This window comes from Neltuma alba, unplaced genomic scaffold (genome assembly GCF_004799145.2).
Source record: "Neltuma alba isolate B1F8T4 unplaced genomic scaffold, ASM479914v2 tig00011132_pilon, whole genome shotgun sequence".
Lineage (NCBI taxonomy): Eukaryota > Viridiplantae > Streptophyta > Magnoliopsida > Fabales > Fabaceae > Neltuma > Neltuma alba.
The window spans coordinates 79,640-100,706 of record NW_021635868.1 but is presented as its reverse complement, the minus strand read 5'-3'; the positions used below and the strand labels follow the sequence as shown (position 1 = coordinate 100,706).

General features: G+C 34.1%; 1 protein-coding gene and 1 pseudogene across 1 annotated transcript; both read left to right on the top strand.

Annotated features, from left to right (window-relative positions):
* Window positions 1-4,984: 4,984 nt before the first annotated feature.
* Window positions 4,985-9,340, top strand: LOC114761735 (histone deacetylase 2-like; annotated as a pseudogene).
* A 2,873-nt stretch (window positions 9,341-12,213) lies between these two features.
* On the top strand, window positions 12,214-20,461 carry LOC114761734 (K(+) efflux antiporter 6-like). The gene is given in 21 exon segments (XM_028951159.1): window positions 12,214-12,567; window positions 12,967-13,010; window positions 13,430-13,457; window positions 13,460-13,487; window positions 13,615-13,693; window positions 13,785-13,846; window positions 13,929-14,004; window positions 14,117-14,191; window positions 14,666-14,737; window positions 14,828-14,911; window positions 16,059-16,127; window positions 16,235-16,312; window positions 16,451-16,539; window positions 17,110-17,206; window positions 17,342-17,395; window positions 17,848-17,943; window positions 18,825-19,013; window positions 19,101-19,178; window positions 19,423-19,467; window positions 19,705-19,794; window positions 19,870-20,461. Coding segments are annotated over 21 exon segments (1,749 nt in total). The 5' UTR covers window positions 12,214-12,335; the 3' UTR covers window positions 19,954-20,461.
* Window positions 20,462-21,067: the final 606 nt, after the last annotated feature.

Genomic DNA, 21,067 nt, shown 5'->3' with positions numbered 1-21,067 from the left:
ACGTTTGAATTTTATTTTGATTCTAGATATAAGACACTAGTCTATTTTATTTTTTATATGTATTTATTTTTTAAAGATAGTTTTTCTAATAATAGTAATTTTAGACTTTTAGCCAATAAACTTGAGTAGTAAAAATATTTTTAAAAAAATAACACCTATTTATTACAAATATCTAACTTAATTATTTTTTATTATTTAAATTAGTTAATTAATTTTATATTTAGAACAGATTAAATCCAATTGTACGGGGCTTCCGTGGGCTGCAAAATGCACCAGTGCACAAAATCCCATATCCACAGTATAATAACAGTTCTTACAGCCTAACTTTACAAGGAGAATTACAACGAGGTCCCAAACAAGAAAAACAATTAAAAAACAAGTCCCAGAGGTTGTCATTCTCACTGGCTTGTTATTATAATACTGTTGAGGTTGTTATTGGGACTTTTTCTGTAATTATTTCTCTTCTGTGGGACTTGGTTGTAATTCCCCCAACTTTATACCGGCGCCAATACTCGAGTTGTAGTGCTTTTGGCCAGAAAATGAGCAAAGTTGTTGAATCGTCAAAAAAAAAAATCAACTGAGATTATGCTCTCTCCGTTTTTTTTTTTTTTTTCCCTTCAATACAACCGAGATTACTTTATTATTTTTAGTCGATGGAAAATTTCAGCTGCCAACTTTTTTCTTTTTTTTCTTTTTTCATTTTTTGCCTTTTAGAAGCCCTTGCCCATTTATTAACTCATCTAAAAATTCAAACAAGTTTTAGATGAATTTCTAAAAATAAAATGAATGTGAGGATAGTTTTATATTAGGACAATACTTTTATCAAATTCTTTATATTCATTGCATCAAGTTATCCAAGCACACGGTATGTCTTATTTTTGAAATATTATCACTTAATTATAAACACACACATAAAACAAACATAGTTATATGTGGTTGAAGAACTTGGACATAAAAAAAAATTAACCTAAATATTTTCTTTTATTTCATGGATAGATTTAATCAAAATTCTCTATGGTCCGTAATATAAAAATGCTGGTTGGAATAAAATTATTGTCCAAAATATAAGATGCTGTTAGGATGATTAATGCAATTTTTTCATTTTCACTCCTACTAAATATAAGCTAGAGAGAAGAGCTATGCGAGATAATAAAAGTGTAATATTTAAAGCCACTTTACGATTTTTTAGGAGTAAATTGAAAAACTATATCATTTTCGACAAATTTAGCACTGAATTTTTATTTCTATATGTGTGAAAAACTAATTACTCCTGATTATAAGACCAAATTTGACTTTTTATTTGGTCCTAATTATAAGACCCAATCCATTTTCTCTATATTTATGCATTTTTTCCAAGATAATCCTTCTATAATGATAGTTTTAGCCAATATACTTAATATAGCAGGTATTTTAGGAATAACAATACTTATTTATTATAAATAACCAACTTAACTACTTCCTTAATCTCCTCAAATAAGTCATTGGTCTTATAATTAGGACCGGGAAGTAACTTTTTACCACCTCTGATCCTTAATATAATATTAATTGACTAATTAAGAGATTTAAAAAAGTTAGTTGAGATAATTATCTGTAATGAATAAATATTGTATTTCCTAAAATACCATTACATTGATAGTAATTCCTTAACACATGCAGTTACTATAGGAATTACTTAAGGGCAAACTAAATAAATATTAGAGACAAAATGGATTAAAGTCTTATATTTAAAACCAATTAAAAGTCGAACTAATTTTTATATTACCTCCAGTCCTAATTATAAGAGCAAGTTAACTAATTTGAGGAATTAAGGAAAGAAGTTAAGTTAGTTATTTGTAATAAATATGTATGTCTTGTCTTCCTAAAATATCCTTACTAGTTAAGTGTATTGGTTAGAATTATTATTATTAGAAGAATTATATTGAAAAAAATATATAAATATGAGAGACAAAATAGATTAGAGTCTTATATTTAGAACTAAAATAAAAGTCAAATAAGATTTATATTAAATACTAGAGGTAGTATTAAATACCAAAAGTAGTATATTATAGACTAGAGTGTGCATATTATAGACTGGAGTGTGTATTTACTCTTGAATTACTCTTGATTCTCTGATTTATAAATAATCTTTAACTTCTGCCCCTGTTCAACGAACGAAGACGAATGCACGATCAGGGAAATTGCACCGCTTCATGATATTTGGTCAAATCATGTCATGGGTGTGAGAAAGAAGTTAAGGTAGTACTCCTCCGGTCCTAATTATAAGACCCAATTGACTTATTTGAGGAGATTAAGAAAGTAAGTTAAGTTGGTTATTTATAATAAATAAGTGTTGTCATTCCTAAATATCCTTGCTAATTAAGTATATTGGCTAAAACTATCATTATTAGAAGGATTATCTTGGAAAAAAATGCATAAATATAAGAGACAAAATGGATTGGGTCTTATAATTAGGACCAAATAAAAAGTCAAATTGGGTCTTATAATAAGGATCGGAGGAGTATATTATAGACTAGAGTGCTCTGGTCAAAAAGAAAAAATACTCATCCGGTCTTTAAATAGGACCCAATTGTTGAGTTGGTTTTGGTTATAAATATAAGACCCATTTCTCATATTTATCAATTTTTTCTAAATTACCCCTATGGATACTCCCTTAACCATAATCAAATAGAAGAGGGAGATGGGGTATTAAGAAAGATGATTATGATGTTTTAGGAAAAATTGTCACTTTTCTTATAATTAACCAACTTACCTAACTTTCTTAATCTAATCAAATTAGTTAAACAGATCTTATATTAAGGATTTGAGGAATATTATAGACTAGAGTGTATATTTACTCTTGAATTACTCTTAGTTCTTTTGATTTATAGATGATCTTTAACTTCTGTCCTCGTTAAATGAATGTAGACGAATACATGACCAAATCATGTCATGATTGGGAAAAAGAAGTCAACTATCCCTTTCTCTGCCCATCTTAGTAGACGGGGCCACAGGGGAGTGGATATTCTCCAAGTTTTCTTATTCCACGCTCTCTCTTTTCATTATTAGACCAAATTTTAAGGGTTGAGATTTAATATTTTATTTAATAAAACGTAAAATAAATAAATTTAAAATATTAAATATAATCTGAAACATTGACAACTTTAATCTGATCTATTTCCGATACTAGACTTTTATTAAAGGAGAATTTATTTTGCAAATACTTATAAATTTTCTTAATTTTTAATTATTATTTATGTATTTTTTTCTCTTAATTAAATGTTCCTGTAACTTTACTTTGGTGGGACCGTCATCCTTCGGGTAGAAGCTAACGGATATCACTCATCCCCCTAAAGATGTCAGAATTCAAGACACAAACCTTCCTCTCCTTAACTCATACTATCCCAATTCTTAATACTCCTTCGATCCTTAATATAAGACCCATTTAACTAATTTGATTATATTAAGGAAGTTAGGTAAGTTAGTTAATTATAGGAAAAGTGACACATTTTTCCTAAAACACCATAATCATATTTCTTAATACATTCTCTCCCTCTTCTACTTGATTATGGTTGAGGGAGTATCCATAGGGGTAATTTAGAGAAAATTGATAAATATGAGAAATGGGTCTTATATTTAGGACCAAAATCAACTCAAGAATTGGGGTCCTATATTAAAGACCGGAGGAGTATAAGTGATTTGTAATCTATTTCCGCATAAATGCATTAAATCAGCCCATACCGTCCAGATAGAACTTTACCTTGTTAAAGTTCTGTCTTTATATTTACAATTCATTCCCACATCGGAATCCAGCTTCTGAAAAAAAAGAAAAGGAAAATATATGCCCGATCGGGGCGGTAATGACATTCAAACGTGGATGTGGATTTTTTTTTTTTTTTAATTTAATGCAACATAGTACGTTAGCAACTAATTAAAAGATAATGCTTAGCATTGGTGAGGATGTGATACTACCCAATGGTCAAAATCAAAGAATAATTCAAGCAGACAATAATCATATAATAGGAGAAACCAACAACCCCCCGCATCATTTCATTCGCACATTCATTAAAAGAAACAAAGAAAGGCTCTCATGATCAAGTTGCTCCGAGGTCCTTGTCATCCAGTTCTAATAAATTAGCGACACCTGTATATTTCTTGACTGACTCGCATTGCTTTCCCGTTTGGCTAGCCAAAATGTTGTTTATCCCTCTCGCACCCTTGCAGCACAGTATATGCTTATAAAAGCAGTTAAGTGCCGAATGCTCTTTATAACTTCAACCCTTCAAATGATATTATGATATTGGATGGTTCAAATTCAATTTAAATGTTTTTTATATTTTAAATGAGTTTTTTTTACTTTAATGGACACACAATTTAAATAAAGAAAATTTAAATGACATTTTTTCTACAAAATAAATTCATAAATAAAAAACACATATTAAATATTTTAGATTTAAATTATTGAAATCAGATTTTAAATGGTTCAAATTTCTTGAGGTCTCCCTTGATCCTGGATTATTTCCTTCCAAACACACTCATTTATTTAAATGAATAAATGAATCAGGCCCAAAAGAGGAATAGATACATAATTTAAAATAAAAAGAATTTATAAATGAAATTTTTTATATAAAATAAATTTATTAATAACAAACATATATTAAATATTTTATATTTAAATTATTAAAATTAGATTTTAAATGGTTCAAATTTCATGAGGTCTCCCTTGATCCTCGATCATTTCCTTCCAAACACGCTCATTTATTTTTTTAAATGAATAAATGAATCAGGCCCAAAAGAGGAAATTGGACTGTTGCTTACTTAAACGACTTGGGCCTGTAGTTCCACACGCTCTCATTACGGGCTCGAGTTTGGGGGCGCGAAAGCGGTTGCAAACTGACGTGTCACAAGGAGAATAACTGCCATCGGAATCGATTCAACGTTACACTACAGTAGCAACCCAGAGGAATCTTTATATTTCTGTCCTTGCGCTCCGATGATCAATGAACTCTACGCCGAGTATCATTATCGAGTCGACTCGGAATCTCCGTGTTTTTGCTATTTTCTTGTTATTCACAGTCGCCACCGTCAAAGTTTCTCACGTTCTCTATCGATATCTTCAACGAAATTCTAGATTTTCCTCAAATGTTCTCTTCTTCGTCTTCAGTAGATGGCGACGAGGCTCTTCGACGAAGCCGTATCCTTTCAAGCAAGCTCTACCTCGATGTCCCTCAGTTCAAGGTAACCTAGATATACTTGTGTATTCGAGTGCGCTTTAAAGGGAGCTTCTGGACTGAGAATGTGACCTATCAGGCTCCAGTTATCTATTCGAAGTCGTACAATATAGCTTTCCTGGGAATAGAGAAATTGTAAGTAAACATACTTTTCGTCACTTAAACCCAATTGCTTCTGTCCATTATTTTATTTTAGGTTAGGTTGTTGATAATTTAGTTCACTCTGAGAGTTCATATGGTCATTTTTCTAAATTAAAAAAAAAAAAAAGTGTCATAAGATTATATTTTGTTGGTATGATTTGGGACAAAGTAGAAGCATTAAAATCTAGATTGTAGATATTGTCACATCATTTTTGGGTATTGTATGGAACAAAAAATGAAAAATTAGCTGAGCCACAATTCTGCAGACGCACAAAAAAAGGCGAGACAATTCGATGTTAAAAAGCTTTGTGGGCGGGGGCGGGGCTAATATTTGCTTTTCTTGATATCTCCTCTACTGACACGACCTTTTTCTTACGTGAGAGGGTTTATATTGGTTGCCAATAGTAGTGTCCAGTCCATTGGTGTCGTTAACTGTTACCGATGCAGGCACCCATTTGATTCATCTAAATGGGGAAACATTTGTCGACTCCTTATTGCATCTGGAATTCTAGACAAAAGTTGCATTGTTGAGCCTCAGGAGGCTTCCAAGGATGATCTCCTTGTGGTAATGTCTATCTTACTTGATATGCTTATGAAGCTGCATGCTCCCATCTCCGGAATTTGAATACCCACCCACCCAAAAGTATCAAGTCAATTTTATTTTCTGTCTTTTAACAGGTACATTCAGAATCTTACTTGAATAGCCTGAAGAATAGTTCGAAGGTTGCTATGATGATTGAGGTTTTTCTATTGGCTTTGAGGCTTGAACCATTTACTTCTTGTCCTCTATACTTTTTGTTGCCCCCTTTTCTCTAATGGCGGTTCTTATTGTCTCTCTTCTATCGAATCATGTGTCCAAACCATTATTCAAACGGCATAAAAATGATGTCTTTTGATTTTGTTATTTTTGTTGGTTCCATTGGGCAACTTGGTTTCGCTTGAGTTTCACAGAATTCTTGCCACTTGGTTGATATTTGTTGAGGCTTCAAATCAAACACTTGATGCAAATTATTTACTTGTTTGAAAAACATAAGCATCGGTACCTCCAGTGGCACTGTTTCCCAATTGTCTGCTGCAGCACAAAGTTCTCTTCCCATTTCGAAAGCAGGTGTTGTGACTTATTTATTTCTTGCAGTTCTTTTAACTTCTCTGAAACTAGGGTCTCACATTTCACACACTTCTCTAATGATAGGTTGGAGGGACTATATTGGCAGCAAAACTTGCAAAGGAAAGAGGATGGGCCATTAACATAGGTGGAGGCTTCCATCATTGTTCAGCAGAAAAAGGAGGTGGATTTTGCGTGTATGCAGATATTTCTCTATGCATCCGCTTTGCTTTTGTTCAATTAAATATATCAAGGTATCTATGCGCTTCTATGCGCTTACAAGTTATTGTTTACTTCTAACTAACACTTGTATGATAACCATTTTTCATCCGCAAAATTTTCAGGGTGATGATCATTGATCTTGATGCACATCAAGGAAATGGTCATGAAATGGACCTTGCCAATGACGGTATGGTCCAAAATTTCTCTCTTTCTGGTATATGAATTTCCCACTCTCGCTGTAATTTGAGTATTTTATGGCAGACCGAGTCTATATCCTGGATATGTACAACCCGGGAATATATCCCTTTGTAAGTCATACGTCCTACGTTTCCCATAAGTTCAGTTTACACTTTAGTATATATATAATCTTGCATTCATAAATAACTTTTCTTCTCTGCTCCTGCTTCTCATCCATCCGTACTGGTTTCACGCTGCCAAGGTCCTGAGTTTTAACGTACATTTGGTTTATCATTGTACTTTGGTATTGCTCCAAGTTTTATACGCTATTGTGGTGATGGGCTTAGCCTGAAAAGCAAATATCTAAAATTCTTTATTTCTTTCTCCAAGCAGATAGCCATAAACCTATAATCTGCTGGGACATGAAGCACTGGTATCAAGCTTTTTACCACATCTGCATGACTAATCAAATGTACAGGAAACCATTCTATTGATAGCATTAACCTTTTAATTAGAGATGCTGTCAAGGGACTATCAGACCTAAAAGCCTAAGTATTTTAAAGGAGGGCCATGCAGGGTCATCACCATCAACATCATCATCACTAACCCCCCTCCTCACGGCTTTAAGTGTGGAGAAATTAAACTTGTCATACCCTGTGCTGGATTTTATTGTAACTAGAATGATGGTGTTGGTAAATGCCAATGATTGGACTCCCTATTGTTTGGTCGCTTTAGTACTGTGTGACATAATATTTCAAACCCAATGCTTAAGTTGTTAGGAGAAAAACTAGCAACGTTGCCGTTGTCATCAACATCTCAATAAGTTCCTGTTTTTTGGCTCTAATAGGTGTTTTTCGTTATTATTTGGAGGTTAACAAGTAGTAGCAATTTTGAATTAATTCGAGAAGTGCATGTGTTCTGATATGTGGCTGTCATCCACCTAACTCTTCTTTCCTACTTTCCATGTTAGGATTATGAGGCCAGAAGATACATAAAATCAGATAGTTGAAGTGGAGGTATATTCATTGAGTGAACATATTTTATCGTATATGTTTCTATCCGCACATATAATGATAAACTATTATTTCTTTCCTTTCCTTGACAGAGTGGGACACGTACAGAGGATTACCTGCAGAAATTAGACAGAGCACTTGAGGCATGTTAATTCTTGCATTGTTACTGGAACCTTGAATGTCCTATTATATTGGCTGGCTTGAATAATTTACTGCCCAACAATTGTTATGAATATCAATGCAATTTTTAGTATTTTATTCTAGCAAGGGTAGGCAGAATATTTTGTCAAGTTTCTAATTCTAGGTGATCGCCAAAGTTTAAAATGATTGTTTTATGTATTGATTTGTTTCTTTCCATGTAATTAAGATTGCTGGCCATATGTTTGATCCTGAGTTGGTCGTTTATAATGCTGGAACTGACATTCTGGACGGTGATCCATTGGGAAGGTTGAAGGTAATGTCATTCATGGATTCACTTCATTGCAGTATAAGATGAACCCCCTAAACTTTAATAGCTTGGCCATTATTTTCTTGATATGTGGTTTCCTTGAGAAAGTTGTAAGTTGTTAATATGGGATTGCGTTTATTGTTGGTTTTTTCATCATTTTCTACAGTGGTTATTATAATGGTTTGTACATGCAGATCAGTCCTGAAGGAATTGCTCTTCGGGATGAAAAGTTTTTCAATTTGCGTGTGAGAAGAAGGTTCCAATTGTCATGCTCACATCAGGTCATTCCCCCATCCCCTTTTCCCTCTCCCAAATATAATACGAAACACAAGGGCCCTGAAAACTTTTTTTCATTGGATCCCATGGGCATGAAAACCTTTTATCTCTTAAAAATGACCCGAACCTAAAAATTATAATCACATTAGAATGTGACTGTTTTGCAGTAAAATAGTCATTTTTTTTTCAAGTCACTGCTGAATGACCATATTTTATTCTTTTGCCTGTTGTGTATATTGTTCGGATCTTTTCAGTATCAATTTGATGATAGTGGGGTGTCCCTGATAGTTCGTCCCGATCTTTTCCATATTCCATGCGGAAGTAATTGTATCACTGGCGCCAAGATTACTTATTGTAGAACTTGCACGGAACACTTCTTTTTAAGTGTTTCGTCAACTTATCGCAATGCCTTGCTGGTCTTCCATTTCAGGTGGTTACATGAAGTCCAGTGCAAGAGTCATCGCAGATTCTATAGTCAATCTTTCGAATAGATGTTTGATCGATACTAGACAAAGTTCAAAGTTTAAATAAGATGCTGTGCAATTCCAGGTCCGTGGCCAGAGTTTCCAAAGCATAATCTGGATCAGAATGTTGCTGTATAAGTTGAACTTCAGTGTATAGTTTCCCCCTCCTATAAAGGAGGTGCAATATAGATCTGAGTTGCTAGTTTTTATCTGTTGACGTGAAAATGGAGTCTGCATAAATGAGTTATGTTTAGTGAATAATTTTTCACTTTGAAGCATTCAATCAACTCACCCATCATCTTCCAAAATCACCTCTGGTTATCACAACAAAATAAAATAAAATAAAATAACCTCTGGTCACCCTTGAAATAGACGATGGCAAGTTAATCACGTGACAACACGTGGGCTCATTTTTCCTTTTTTCAGATCAGAAGACATGAATTATAAATTTACATGCATCATAATTATTTGTTTTTTTTTTTTCAATGAACTGCCATATATTAACATAGATTCTCTCTGTAATGATAAGAGGATCCCTTGAAGAGAGAGACTGTGTTTTACCATTTTCTCCGTTTTAGTGGTTCCTCTACCCACTGAAGTAGGTCTAGATCTGTCATGTATGGTGCAGAATAAGTGTAAAATTGAGATCAAATATCGGAAGGCTCTGCAATACCCAGTTCAGCTCTTCCATGACAGAGTCAATGGCTGTTTGACGGAGGCCATATATCCATTGTTCTTATACTTAACCCCCGCCGAACTTGATGAGCGATGACTATTTCAATGACGCGATGACAAAGTGCATTACCTCAGCATTTGAGGCAGGACATGACTGTTCGGAAGAGAACTTGCTTAGTTTAGCTGAGAAACATGGTTTCTTTGTTCTGTTCATGTCCGCGAGATGATTAAAAAATTGTGCCTAACACGACGTTAGGAATATGCCATCATCTAGTTGATCGGTGGACGTGATCGACCATTACAATGGTTGATTGCTTCATTTGAAAGCGTGAAAAGGTAAATAGCAAAATTTATCAATCAACTCACAGGAATAAATGAGGATGGAAGACAATTGACATGGAGGCAATGAAAAGCTCACGTTCGCACTCACGAGAGGTGACAGACTATGCGGGAGCTGTCGGCCATTGAGATATGAACCGAACAGGGTCCTATCTGAAAACATTTGCGCCTCTTCTCTGATAATTCAGGGACCGATCTGAAAGGATTATGCTAATCAATTCTGGGTCCGATCTTTAAGTCAGTGTTCTTACTTTTTTTTTTTTTGGACTGAAGGGCAGTGTTCTTACTTTTAATAATGCATGTAAAATCACACGCATTCACGGCTACATACATAAAAGTTCATACTCTCTCATAAAATTTAAATTTAATTAATTATAAATATTTTAGATTTCAGTTTCCAACTTAATTGAATCAGATTAATCAGTCATTTCACATATCCTTTATTTATAAGAATGATAATTAAAATATCCTATTTTTTTCCTTAAATATGGTTACATTATATTTAATAGTTCTTCCATTTAAAAATTAGTTGCCCTTCATGTACTTCAAGGGAGATTAATCCCACCACCACCCCACCAGCAGCAAAGGATGCTCTTCGTTTAAAGAAAATTGTCGTTCATTTTTCTATCCTATAAGAAATTATATCTTCTTTTTAAATATCATACTAAGAATGACTAAGTTGATGTTAAACTGAATATGAAATATTGATTGTATTTTGAATATCATAGTAAAAATGATTTTACAAGTTTTTTTTTTAGAATATGAATTTTCATAAGAAAACTAATTTCTTAAAAAATTATTAAAGAATCAAATCTTTATATGTAGAAAATAACAAAATTAATTTAACAAAATATGATTAGAAATAGTGTGATTTACCTCTTTGGTTGAATTAGGGAAAGAGATTTAGAGAAATCCATAGAAACAGAGTGAAATTTTTATTATAGGAGAATGTACTAGTTAATTTTTTTTAACAATGTACTTATTCCGATTTTTAATATAATAGTTATTGACTTATTTGAATAAATTAAGAAAATTAGTTATATTAGTTATTTATAATAAATAGATATTTTTCCTGAAGTATCGTTACTAGTCAAGTGTGTTGGCTAGAGTTATTATTATTATGATAACTATTTTGAAAAAAAAATAGATAAACATAAAAGATAAAGTGCATTGGAGTTTTATATTTAAAATTAAAATAAAAATTAAACGAGCTCTTATATTATATTATGATTCAAAAGTAATACTAGTTTTTTTTTTCTGTCTTTCTCATTTTCCCTTATTTATAAAGCCATTTTATGCTATTCATTCTTGTCAGGGGTGAGTATTCGGTTTTTCAGTTCGTTATTAGTGATAACCGAATTAATAGAATAATCGAATAAAGTAAATTTTAAACACCGAACTGAAACCGATAACCAAACTAACCGAAACCGAATTAATCAAAATATTTCAGTTCGGTTAACCGATTAACCGAAATATATAAATATAAAATAATTTTAAATTAATAATAATAAAACACAATTACAACAATTAATTAATAAATATTTTATCATTTAATGTGATTTATTACAATAATATTTACTATAACCATATTTATTGAATATAAATATATTTAAAGAGTTCACATAAACCCCCATATATATTTATTAAACATAAATATATAATATATTTATTTTGGTTTTTCGGTTATAATCGAATTCTTTTTTTACTAACTGAACCGAACACCGAAACCGAATTATTACAAAAATAAAACCGAATATGTAACCGAAAACCAAAATAACCGAACCGAAAAATGAAATTAAATTCAGTTTCGTTTGGTTTTCGGTTACAGTTCGGTTTTGCTCACCCTTAATTCTGGTCATAAACTTTTATATCATTTTCATGCATGTACATTCTTTCCAATAACTTCCATATAATGTAAAAACTGTGGTTGCTAATTAAATAGAAATATATATGGGAAAATAAAAGAGTGTGATTATATTAATCACCTGAATTTAAAATTGTTAGCCGGATCAAGGACAAGAATTTTACAAAATAACCACCGGAGAAAAGGGTAGCATCGTCAAACGTTGATTTTGCGGCAAGTTGTCGTGCAATAAATTATGACTGCAAGTTGACCCTTCACCTCCCTGTCTCCCTGGTCCTCGTTGTTCTCACTTCTCAACTGCCCTCATCCTCTCTTGGCTGTTCCGTCGGAGGGCGCTGGTCACCACCTCAGAATCCGCTGCTAAACGGCCCTGTTCTCCTTATCATACGGTCGCCGGCGCAGCAATGTCGAGAAGTAGATCCCCATCGTCCTCTTATCACTGTCAATTGCTTGTCGTATTTATTCTTCTACTTCCTTTCTTCTCACTTGCTTTAAGGCCAGTTGTACCGGATCGGCTTGACCTTGTCAATACAACTGAGTCCAATGTCTCTCTGTCCCGGCCAAGAGAGGGCAGCTTCGCCGACATGATTGATCGAGCTCTGGAGCACGAGTTCACTGAGCCCGATCAAATTGAAGGTTCCTGGATTCGAGTTCCTTTTGTCTGTGTAACAGTTTTTGAAAATTATCTATTTCAGCTTGATTGTATGCTTCCTGAGGATTTCTTATGAAATCTTTACTATGCTATTTGTGCCATTTTATTTAATCTCTCCAGATCATGAAATCTGATCTGTGAACATGAACCATTTCCATGTCCTCTCTGCTCTTTGATATTTCCCTGGTAAAAGGAAGATTCTTCTAAATCCAAATTATGTGCATAGCTATTTTGATGCGGCTTATTATTTTGCATGTCATCTTTTCTCTTTTCCTTTCGGGCGCGCGCGCATTAATTTTCATACTTGATATATGTAATTGGAGAAATTTCAAATATGTATATCGTTACATTTATGTTGTCCTTTTGCCTCTTCGTGCCAGCAGTACCTGATAAAGGAGGCTTTAACAACAGTGTAGCAGAACAGCAGGTTTGTTATATCGTGATCCTTGATTTCAAAATTTGAATAATGATAATATCTTGATTCTATTTGAGATTATTACATTTGTTGATGAGATTGGAAAGGGTTATATTACGAAGAACACGCATTTCACATTTGCTTCATGAGTCATATTCTGTGACCAACATTGAATCGTCTTCATATGGTATTTTCCGCGAGGAAAGTGCGAACGTAGATTCTTTGAATTTGTTATATCTCTGGTGTGCACGTCTCTCCTTGCTTTGTGATGTGAATTTTTCAAAAGAGTCGATCTGGCTGGGCGTCCAGCCCTTAGTTTGTGATTCCCTAGGCTTTAATCTTCTCAATTCCACTTCCATTCTATCAATATGTTAGATTTTCTGAGTTTGATAGGATGCTGAGTGTTTTTCATTGCCTTATGTGTGGACCAGGCAGTGCTGGAAACGGTGGCCAGAGTTAAGCCAAAAAGAATGACACGAAAGAAGAAAAGTACATGTTTCAAGTTTTAAATTAGTTTGAGTGTATCTTCCAATCGCACGAATTGGCTTTCTGCAATTGAGCACTTAGTACGTACTTTTGTTTCAATACAGATAAGTATGCTTTTCTATTCTAACAGGTCATTTCAATTCCATCATGTATTCAATTTGGACAATGATAATAGAGCCGAAGATACCCCCATGTTAATAGATCGGAAGGTGAGGTGACACGTTTATAGGTTTTCCCTTTTAGTGATATTCAATTGGGTGTCTAAATTCTGAATTCATAAATTATACGCTTTTCTTACAGGACAATGTATTTATAATTTCTAACTTTAAATCCAAGTATCCAGTGCTGCAGCTAGATTTAAGGTAAATGTAATTAACTCTCTCTGTTTTCTAAGTACGTAGACTTGATTACTGATGTGAACTTGTTTTAACGATTGCATTGTAGATTAATTTCAGACCTTGTAGTTGCAATTGTCTCAGCAACTTGTGGCGGTGTTGCATTTGCCTTTGCTGGACAACCGGTCTGAACATTCTTGTTTTGAATTTAAATCTTGAGAACTGCAATCTTTGGTTATGCTGTAACATCTTTTTGCTAGAACTCTAACATAACAACCCCAAACTATAATTTTACAGGTTATTACTGGATATCTGCTAGCAGGCTCTGTAGTTGGACCTGGGGGTTTTAACTTCATCAGTGAAATGGTGCAGGTAAAAGAAATGTCAAAGTCTCTCTTCACCTTTTTGTTTATATTTATCAAGATGGGTCTATCTACATCTTTGGTACACTTCAGTTGGACTTTGTTTTTGTGATGTTCTTAATGCGTGAGAAAAGATGATTGTAACACCTGACTAAATGCTGGATATTTATGTGCGACAATCTTGAAGCTCTGTTTCTTGTCCAATTATCTTTTATGCATTACACTTGACCAGACATGACCTATCAAATGAGAAAGTTATTGAAGCAGAATACAAAAGTGTCATGCTAGCGTCTAAAAAGGACGTCATAATATGATTGTAATGCTTATCAGGATTTCAAAGAACATTAGTCTTATTTCCTCTGGAACTTTGTTCCTATATATATTGTCCATTGTATTCATGGCATGCTTGTAATTATGAGTCATGATACACATTACCGCCGAGTAGTTATCCTTAAATCAAAATAAATACTGTTTACGTATGTAGGTGGAAACTGTGGCTCAATTTGGTGTAATATTTCTTCTGTTTGCATTGGGCCTGGAGTTCTCCATGACCAAGGTTGGCTTATGCTTCTGATTACTTTTTCTTTCCTGTTATGCGTTTATGCAGTAACTCTGAATTAACTACCTTGTACCTCTATAATTTCAGCTTCGAGTTGTTCGAGCAGTTGCTGTTCTAGGAGGCCTACTTCAAATTTTTTTATTTATGTGCTTATGTGGAGTTGCAGCCTTGGTATTATTTTTTATGTTTTTAATTTACACTCTGAGCTTTCTCTTTGTTATTCGTCTTTATCACATTCAATTACTTATCGTGAGATTCAAATTGTAGAAAGCCACTTTTATCATCACAAGACGTTCATGCCATATTTTTTGGTTGCTATCTAATTTATTAACTACTTAAATTGCCTTATTGTCTTTCTTTTTCTTTTTGGATAAAGCTTTTGTCATCCTTTTAGTACAAAGAGGCTCTGATTCAAAAACCAAATGGTCAGCGACATATTGATTAATATGAAGCATTTAAGTGCTTGTTAAGTGAATCAAGGATCTTCAAAAGGCCCCAAAATTAAGTAAAAATTGGTTGTTTTAACTTGCAGTAACCCACATTTTGTGGGAAAAATTGAGTGACATGATAAACGAAGTATAAGTTTTTGCCTCTTCTCATTATCTATCTTCTTTCTGGGATGTTTTCTCTTCTATATTTTGCAAACTTTGTGATGCTTGATGCTCATGGAAACGTAGAATGCTTGACAAGTAACACAGATAGGGGGAAAAAACATTTTTTCCCCCCATAAAAATACGATGTAAACTTGATGGATATAACTCCAGGGAACTGTATTATTCAATGAAAAAGACGCAATCCACAGGGTATAACCTAATGGAATACAATGACTCGAGAAACAGTAACCTAGTGCATTCGAGAGCACCACTCTCCTCACCACTCTCTAACAGATTCCATGCCTTCTCCCACAACCGACTCTGACACATATCCCTCTATCCTCTAACTGTCACTTACTTAATTACCACAATTACCCTCGGACCGAACCCCACATACACACGGCCCTTTACAAGTTGGGCTTCATGACTACTTATGGACTTTCTTCCTCACATAGGTGTACTGAGGCCCGTGCTCAACAAAACTCTACTCAAAAAAAAAAAAATGATGTAAAATATTTTAAGCCTAAGTGGTGGAACTATGATCAACTTGGTCATGAATTCTGATGGTAGCTGGTGTGTTCATTTTGTTACTTCTTTTCCACCTTATATCTCGTGCATAATTTGATTGTTTTTTCTTCTATTAAGTAAATATCTCTTCTACAAGGACAAGTGGACTTTGATGTTTAATATTCTAAACTCCATCACCCTTGTTGTGCTATATGCAGTTATGTGGTGGTAAAGCTTCAGAGGGAGTCTTTGTTGGTTCTTTTCTTTCTATGTCTTCAACTGCAGTGGTATGTTTAGACTTTATCTGATCATATTCCTATATTGCAGTTTTGAGGATGCATTTTGGGATTCCAATAAATTGATTGTTTGTTTTGTAACTGTTAACTGTGTCCAGGTCTTAAAGTATTTGATGGAAAAGAATACCACCAACGTCCTTCATGGACAAGTCACAATTGGGACACTTATTTTGCAGGTATTTGTTTGTGGATGAAATTGTTTTTCTTCTTTCTCATGCTTTATTCATTTCTGCATTCTCTATTTTGCCTATATAGACAATGAACAACTTCATCATATGTTCTATTAATTCTTGTAAAGTTCTTTTGCCTTAAAGGATTGTGCTGTTGGACTGCTATTTGCATTGCTTCCAGTTCTTGGTGGCACATCAGGTGTTCTTCATGGGGTGATATCCATGACGAAACTGTAAGTGCAGAAAATCTGAAATCTTCAGCTTTTACGGAATCTTTCACAACTTGACCGCTTGTTGTACCCAAATTAATGTAATTATAATTTATTGTCAGTGTAGCATTAAATACTTCTGCTGTATACGTATGTAGTTAATTTATCATATCATCACTTTTGAATTACATGGTGCCTTAATCAGTTAATCTAATTTTTTGTACATTGAAGTGAGGAGCACCTTGATCTAATAGGAAAAATATGCTTGTGCCTGATCCTTTGAAATTTGAAAATGTGTTGCTGTTAACATAAACTATTCAGTGGCACATATTTGCTTATGTTTTGTATGGTAATTTGACTTTGATATCGGGTTTATTTGGTTTAACAAATGAATACCTAATACTAGCTCTACTTTGCCTGGAATTCAAATTTAGCGTGACAGATTTTTTACATGTCTTTGAAGTTGAAACAGCTTGGAACCTCTTTAAAATGTTAGATCAGTTCAGTTGATTGTGTATTCAATCGAATGTCTGACATAACATACCCTCTAGAGCTTTTATGTGACATTTCCGTGGTGTGCCTTTCATTCTACAGGTTAGTGACGCTGATTGCGTTCCTCTCAGTTCTGTCAATTTTGTCTCGTACTTTCCTTCCATGGTTACTTAAACTAATGATGAGCCTATCATCACAGGTTTGTATTATATCCTACTTTAAGCTTGCCATCACTTATGAAAATTGAGTTGGAAATAATGTTCTTCAGAAAGTTTTACCATTTGATTATGTATTTTTCTTTGAGTGGTATCATGATAACCTCCTGTTTGTGCAGACAAATGAACTCTATCAGCTGGCATCGGTTGCATTCTGCTTACTTGTAGCATGGGTTTGTTCACCTCCTAAATCTTCATCTCACTACAGTTGTGCTGTTAGAAATAAGGAATGATAGAAAAGTGGGAGCATATCCCCTTCCTCTCTTAACACCTCCATTTTTCTTCTTCCTCCTCCTTTCTTTTTTGTTCTCTCTACCTCTTCCTTACTGCACTATATGCTGGCCATTTGTGGGCTGTTAAGAATGGAGATTTAGGGGGTGTTTGGATAGAAACAAAATCATGGTTTTAAAAGTGCTTTTACGGTATACGAAGTAAATATGTGGAAGAGTTTGTCTCGATTTGCAGAAAAGTGCTTTTGAGGTGTTCCAAACACCCCCTTAAGTGTCTAGGGTGCACTTTCTTCCATTGCTTGAGTTTAGTATCTTGTATTCTTCCCCCGCTAATACCATATATGCATGCTATTTCGTGTCAAGTTCCTTGTATTTGATTGTTTTTATGTTTTCAGTGTAGTGATAAGCTGGGACTAAGTCTAGAATTGGGTTCATTTGCTGCTGGAGTGATGATTGCAACCACTGATCTAGCTCAACATACACTAGAGCAAGTAAGGTTGCATCTCCAAATTCAGAAATTATTATGAGCAGGGAATTTGTAACGTCTCTGTTAAGCTATAATATGTCTTTTTTGGTTTTGAGGAGACATGGCAGGCTTATCGTCATAAATTGTCGCTGGAAATCTGTGAGACGTATAGACATAGCAAATCTAGAATTTAAGTTATTTTATAATTATATTTAATTTTAATCTGAAAACTTGGGAATTTAGTTGGATTAGGATTTAATAAGATTTGCCTTTTATTTTAGCTCTATCTTATCTTTTAGGATTTATTAGATTTAGATTGTTATTATTATTATTTTAGATAATCGATATCTCTCTCAATTTCCTTCTATTTTTACCCTTTCTTCTGAAATTTTCTCCCCCTCTCCCCCACCCTTCACCGTCTTACATCAGTAGTGTAATTTAATCATCCGCAATGGGGGGTCAGGATGGCAGCCATATGTGGAATCCATGCGAGTCCCATGCCTATAGATGCGATCCTGGCTCTCTGTTGCAAACTCTCCAAGTGCATGATAGAATGGCTTGTATAGAGAGTGAACGCGATGTTTGTAAGTATTTTTTTTAAAAAAATTTTGTGTTCATTAATTCTGCATACTGGATGATTTTTTTCCTCATCATGTGCAGGTTTAAATTGTTGAGATTTTCATATAGAGCTCGTGCATTTTCTTTTATCTATACTCTGTTATCTTCCACTTCTTTTTGCCATTATTGTTTGATCTTAGCTGTACAATCTTTTTCTCACCTGCCTAAGAAAAATGGCAAAACTTTGCTGATTAGTTCAAGAATCTAAGCTCTTAACTGACAGTAATGTTTGGTGTTCATAAAAGCATTTGGAAGGAACCTGACCCCTGTTGCTCAATAATTGTGCAGATTGAACCTATTCGCAATCTTTTTGCTGCTCTTTTCCTTGCCAGCATTGGAATGCTGATCCATGTTCACTTCCTCTGGAGCCATGTTGATATATTGCTGGCATCTGTTATTTTGGTCATTGTTGTGAAAACTGTCGTAATTGCTGCTGTCGTGAAGGGGTTTGGATATAACAACAAGACCTCAGTTCTTGTAAGAAATATGAAGTGATTTCAAGGTTATACTGTTATGTTTCCATCTTCTAGCATCTGAGATACATGAATTCATGAATATTTATAGGTTGGAATGTCAATGGCTCAAATTGGAGAATTTGCTTTTGTTCTTCTCAGCCGTGCTTCGAATCTTCATCTAGTGGAGGTTAGTGCAAAAATGACTTTTCGTTGTGTGACATTCAGTTGCTTCATGTTCTTGTGACATAAAAGAAATGACCTTGCTGCTATTGCGGTGACTATGGCCATCGTATTTAAACCTCTTTAAAATTCTGAAGTTTACATGCTTGGACAAGTTAGATCTGTTTAACCCATATGTGTTGATGCCCACTGAAACCTGAATGCGTAAATATCAAGAATCAGCATGGACTTTAATGCAAATCTATTTTCAGGGCAAACTGTATCTGCTTCTTCTTGGGACCACAGCTCTAAGTCTGGTATGTAATATTTTTTATTTTGTTTGAATTAACATTTACTGGCATATACATGATCGTCCTTGGGTTGCTTAGTTGTCTGATCCACAATGAATGTTAAAAAGTGAAACAACATAAATATTATGCCCAACTTCACATTATATTATACGAAACCTTGTATAGTATTTCAGTGCTTGGTGTTACTGATGTCTTTTGTGAAGTTTTAATCCCATTAATAACTCATTTCCCTCATTTCTGCAGGTTACTACTCCTTTACTTTTCAAGCTAATCCCTGCTGTAGTGCATCTTGGTGTGCTATTGAGGTGGTTCTCTCCTGACAGTTTAGTGGAGGTAATCATTTATACTTAAAATTTCAGTTTTTAACCGATAAATCTGCTATGTCTTATATGTCCCTTCTGAATGTAGATGGGATTTAAGGTGGATACCCTCCGGTCAGAAAGTGGTAAGCAGAGGATCATTTTGATGGACCAAGAAGCACATGATTCTTAGCACTATTCTGGACAAGGGATTTCCACAATTGCATGTTAATTTTTGACGGGGTTCTCCACGATGTTCAAAAGAAAACTAACCTAACTAACTGCGACTTCTTTCTCGAGTCATTTGAACTCTTTCCTTGGTGAATACTTGTGTACGTAACTGACCAGCAATCAACGCATCATCCAAACCCCAGTAATGGAAGAGCAGGGGAAGATGGAGGATAAAAGAGTTAAAGAAAGTTAACTGACAAGAAGGCCTACGGTTGAAGTTATCGGGCTGCCATTCATTCTTATACTCTACGTTACATTCTTTTCTTTTTCTTTTTCTTTTTTTGGGTTTTGGGTTGGCGGGGAGTGTTTGTAAATGTATTATATGGTTTTGTTTTTTTATGATGTAATTTGAAAGGGAATTAGCCATCGTGCTTGGTAATTTCTGATAGCGTAGCATGAATATATCAAATGTTTCTTTTCTAGCCGCTTCCCCGCTGTCAAATGTCAATTGTATGATTCAGGTTTTTTTTATTTTGGGGTTTTCCACCCGTATTTACCCTTTTTCTATCTGATGGAAACATGCCCACCTTTCACTCTCACAATAGAATTTGAATTGAACCTGCATCTTCCCTGTTACAAGGGGAGCAAAAGGGTCATTGAGGCTTATGAGGTATTAGCGATTCGGCCGTGGCTTTTCAAAAGCAATTTTGATGCACCTGAGATTTTATGAAACCCCACGCGATTTGATGTTTTAATCTAATAAGCACAACTAACGGAGTGGGAAGGGGGGTGGTTTTTTCTCCAATTTCCTTCACTTACTGTCTATAATGACTAATTTTTAATATATCATAATAATTATTATAATGTTAATTAAACAATCATACATCACGTAGGTATATCTTTGTTAAAATATTTTATAATTCCTCTTCATTTTTTATCCTCTGCACTCTGATTATGATAGTATTTATATACAGGTTAAATTTGTTTATACTTATTTATATTAAATAATAGTATTGTTATAATATATTAAACATAAAACACTGGACGTTTATCTAATGGGAGAGATAGGAAGTGGAGGAAAGTAGAAAAGAAGTTAAGTGGAGACATTTCTCTTCACGAATCAAGATTTGAATTTT